The 4,303-nt window shown below is 51.4% G+C and overlaps 1 protein-coding gene across 1 annotated transcript; it reads right to left on the bottom strand.

Moving 5' to 3' along the window:
• Positions 1-1,443: 1,443 nt before the first annotated feature.
• On the bottom strand, positions 1,444-2,025 carry MSGN1 (mesogenin 1). The gene has a single exon (XM_059407539.1). It carries the CDS (start codon positions 2,023-2,025, stop codon positions 1,444-1,446), a length of 582 nt encoding a protein of 193 aa, XP_059263522.1.
• Positions 2,026-4,303: the final 2,278 nt, after the last annotated feature.

Raw genomic sequence — 4,303 nt, 5'->3', positions numbered from 1 at the left:
AAGGTTTGGAGAACCTCCTTAATTCAAAGCCCTCTTTTCAATGCCTTGTGCCATACACATTGGCCCAGCTGAGAGTGTGCCTCCCCCACCCTGAGATAGGGCACCCTGCACAGGAACATGTGTTTGTGTATAGATGTATGGGAGCTGATGGGGAGGCTTGTGGGAGGAGGAGGCGTTGCGGGGGGAGAGTAAAAACCTCCGGTGGGGGGTGCTAAAGACAGACCTGAATTCGAATCCCAACCCTTTCACTCATCTATAGAATTAAAATGGCCTTTTATTATTTTTTTTAAAGGTTTTATTTATTTATTTGACAGAGAGAGAGAGACAGTGAGAGCAGGAACACAAGCAGGGGGAGTGGGAGAGGGAGAAGCCGGCTTTCCACTGAGCAGGGAGCCCGATGTGGGGTTCGATCCCAGGACCCTGGGATCATGAGCCGAGCTGAAGGTAGACACTTAACGACTGAGGCACCCAGGCGTCCCCTGTTACTGTTTTTGAACCAATCTCTTCATTTGAGAAGGGAGCAAGCGAACAAATTCCGTGAGGTTATTCTCATACCAGGCCTGGCACCGGGGTGGCCTGCCTCCAGTCCTGCTTCAGGCCCTCCCCGTGGGGCTGGGTCCCCCCCTCCCCCCCCCCCCGACTTCCTCCTCCCTCCTGTCTGCTCATCCCCAAGCCCTCAGCGTGGGCAGCCTCCCTCGTCCACCACCCTCCCCCCGGCCCCCACCGCCCTGCCCCCTGCACTAAGAGAAGAGGTGCAGGCCCTTACTTCACTGTGTCTCAGTGTAGCCTGCCTGCCTGTGCCTTGCTATTTACCATGATGCTAATTCCTTCTGCATCTATGTGATTTGGGTTCCTGCAAAAGAAAAGGCATGATTTTAGTCAAACACACACAAGCGCGCGCACACACAAGCACACGGGCACACAGACAAAATAAAAACAGGAAAGCTAGAGCCCTTTACTCCATACAAATCTTTCTGAATAAGAGTCCAGGGGGTGTCACGCTGGATGCTATACAAAATATGGGTTGAGTTAGCCACAGAACGGAAGCTCCCAGACCCAAACAGTGAGAGAAGATGAACTGTAACAGTTTTACATCTGGACACAATACATTTCAAATCACGGACCCTTTAAAATACCTGGGATGGGCAGAGAAGGGCCAAGTAATGGGTCTCTTTGCTAGGGGCTCCTCTCCTGAGCAACTGTGGGAACACGAAGCAAAATACCGGCTTGTCTGGCTGTTAAGTGTTCTGGTCGCTCCAACAAGTCCGGTGGGGATTCCCTTACAATGTTGCAGACAACAAAGTCATCACCACGCTTTCTATATTAAAACAAACACAAAAATAAAAACCTTCATGCTGTTGTTCCGTGAGCTAGTCCAGGTCTTTAAAGCTCTCCTGTGCCCCCCTGCACCGGGGCAGGGATAAGTCGGGTCCTGGGCAGCGCTCAGGCGCTCTGGGGCCGAGGCTCCCTCCCGCCGTTGAGGAGATCTGTGAGCTCCCTGATGTACTTGATGGTGTACTTCAGCGTCTGGATCTTGGTGAGCGGCTGGCCCCGCTGGCTGTAGACGGGGGGTAGGTAATTCCGGAGGGTGTGCAGGGCGTCCGCCAAGGTCCTCATCCGAAGCTTCTCCCTCTCGCTGGCCTTCCGTCTCCGCTGCACAGACATCCTGACTTTGGCCCCCTTCTGGGCCTTGGGGCCCCCCGCGCCCTGCAGGTAGGCAGGCTGGAAGGCTAACATATTGTAGTCCACCTCCACCAGGCCACCGGTCCCACGGCCATCGCAGCCACCGCTGCCCCCACTGGTGGCACCTCCGTGCCCACAGGCCAGCTCAGCCACAGCCGGTCGGGGAGAAGATGAGTAGGACCCCAGCGAAGACGCCGGAGACAGGCTCTGGGTCGGGGAGGCCTGGTTCACCTCAAAGGGCCCTGCCCTGTTGTTCCAGTCCCAGGAGGACAGGAGGCCGGGGCTGTCGGAGGGGCCCAAGCCCTCTTCGAGGCTGAGGAAGGTCTCGCGCAGGTTGTCCATGCCTGGGGGACAGCTGCAGAGAGACGGCTCCCTGGCAAGTGAGAAAGAAAGTTCCGCCGCCAGCCAGGGCACAGATCTCTTTTATGGTGGTTGGGGGAGAGGTGACAAAGTGGGAAAGACGGCCGCAGAGGGGCTTCAAAGGAGACCCCGAGGACCAAGATGGAAAATGAACTCTTCAGGTGTCACTTTCTCCTCATTGATAATTAACATCTTCCAGCTAAAATGTCTTTAAACAAAAAGGCCTCTGAGAGAAGAAAAAAGGAATTATCTTGTTGTAACTAAACCAATTAAGGCCGCCTAACTAGACTTAGCATTGTCCTTGGAACTCATTAATGAGGGAGCCAAAGAAAACAAACCTAGGGCAATTTGCAGCGAGGAGGTGGTGGCCAGGGTGCCCCAGAGGGCCCTCCTCCCCGGCAAGACCTACCCAGTTCAGAGCAGATGGGGTGTACTGGTGGAGAAGCTGCATGGTGGGGGCGGGGGGCGGGGAGGGACAGGTAGGCAAGCCTTCTGGGCTTGGATTCCCCAGCAAGTCAAACGCAGATGGTCATAGCTCTTCCTTCATAGGGCTCTCGGGAGGACAGCACCCAGCACACACATGGTGGATGCCAGTCTCTCTCTTGCCTTCTTCAACACAATTCTCCCGAGTTTTGGTAGCGGACACACAGGCCTCCAACATGCCCCCCCCCCCCCCCCCCCCCCCCCCCCCCCCCGCTCAGAAAGACAAAGGCCAGCAGTTCCAGTAAACCCAGAGCCTTAATGAGCAGGAAATATCCTTCAAGAAGCTTAAAACCCTTGCTTTAACAGAGCGGATTGGGATTCCCCAGCGCAAACAGATGCCATGAAACAGAAAACCTATTTCAAGCAGGGAGTTTGCAGAATACCTGGCATTTTGCCTTCTGAAGGTCTTTTAAAAATCCAGCTGCAGTGTCACACCTTGTTTTTTGAAATGTATAGAGGAAGTGTGAAAGTAACTGGGGAGCCTGTTTTCCCCACCATCGCTCCAAATGCCGCCGAATGTGTTAAGTTGGAGGGTCCTGCTAGTTTGCCTCATTTCCTACTTGCTCTGAGATAGACCCTGTGTGTTGGAGAGAAGTCTCAGGGTCCCCATTTGTCCCATGAATGTAACTTATTCTCCGTGTATCTAATTGTACAAATGAGCATGAACAACAGTTGAGAGTGATTTACATACCAGAGTAGTATTAACGTGTTCTTGAACGTGGTAAAGGCTCTTAGCCATTATGGAAAAGAAATGTCAGTGGTCTAATGAGCCCCTTCACAGTATTTTTTAATTAGCTGGGCTCAGGGAAGAAAAAGTAAAGCAGGTAATTTGTAGAAGAATGCTCTTAAATTTGCCACTTACCGGGGTGCCTGGGTGGCTCAGTGGGTTAAGCCGCTGCCTTCTGCTCAGGTCATGATCTCAGGGACCTGGGATCGAGTCCCGCATCAGGCTCTCTGCTCGGCGGGGAGCCTGCTTCCTCCTCTCTCTCTGCCTGCCTCTCTGTCTACTTGTGATCTCTGTCTGTCAAATAAATAAATAAAATCTTAAAAAAAAAGAAAAAAGATGTTAAGAGATCAGCTAAGATTTCCCTGGTAGGAAGTGGCAGAGCCGGATTCCTAGTAAGACCCCTAAGCCCACTCTTTTTTTTTTTTTTAATCAATTGTCTCTATTTTCATTGGCTGTAGGAGAGGCAGGTGACCTGAATGTGATTCAAAAGGGAAGGAGACTCTCCGCAGACCCAAGGTAACTGTGACAGCCAAAACTGACATATTAAGTTTTTAGTCCTTATAGTCTAAACTACAGTTTTCTATGTAGCACTACTTCTGCTCTCAGACTCGAGTTCTTTTTTTTTTTTTTATTCCTTTCCATAGCTTCTTTCTGTAATTGCTGATTTCTTAAACTCCTATTTTAAGAAATTCCATTTCTTAAATCAGACGGTATCTGTCAAATGCTTGGTGCATTATAGACACTTAGTAAGTGTAGGCTTTGTTCTTGTTAATATCATCCATGGTCAAGCTCCCCAGTACCATAAAGACCTACTCTGCTCTGACTCCTCCACCTCTGACCCTCCCCCCCAGCAGTGCCACTCCACGAAAACCAGTTCTTAAAGCAAGGAAAGCTGCCAGGCTTCCGTGTCTCTCTATGGACACTGTCTCGTAAGAAATCAACTAGAGCCAAACGTGCATTTCTCCTGCTAGTCTCCACGAAGTACCCTATGCTCAGTCTGTGGGAAACGGAGGTGTAGGCCAGTATACCACCATCAGCATTTGAAGACTA

This window comes from Mustela nigripes, chromosome 7 (assembly GCF_022355385.1).
Source record: "Mustela nigripes isolate SB6536 chromosome 7, MUSNIG.SB6536, whole genome shotgun sequence".
NCBI classification, from domain to species: domain Eukaryota; kingdom Metazoa; phylum Chordata; class Mammalia; order Carnivora; family Mustelidae; genus Mustela; species Mustela nigripes.
This window is presented reverse-complemented; position numbering and strand designations above follow the sequence as displayed.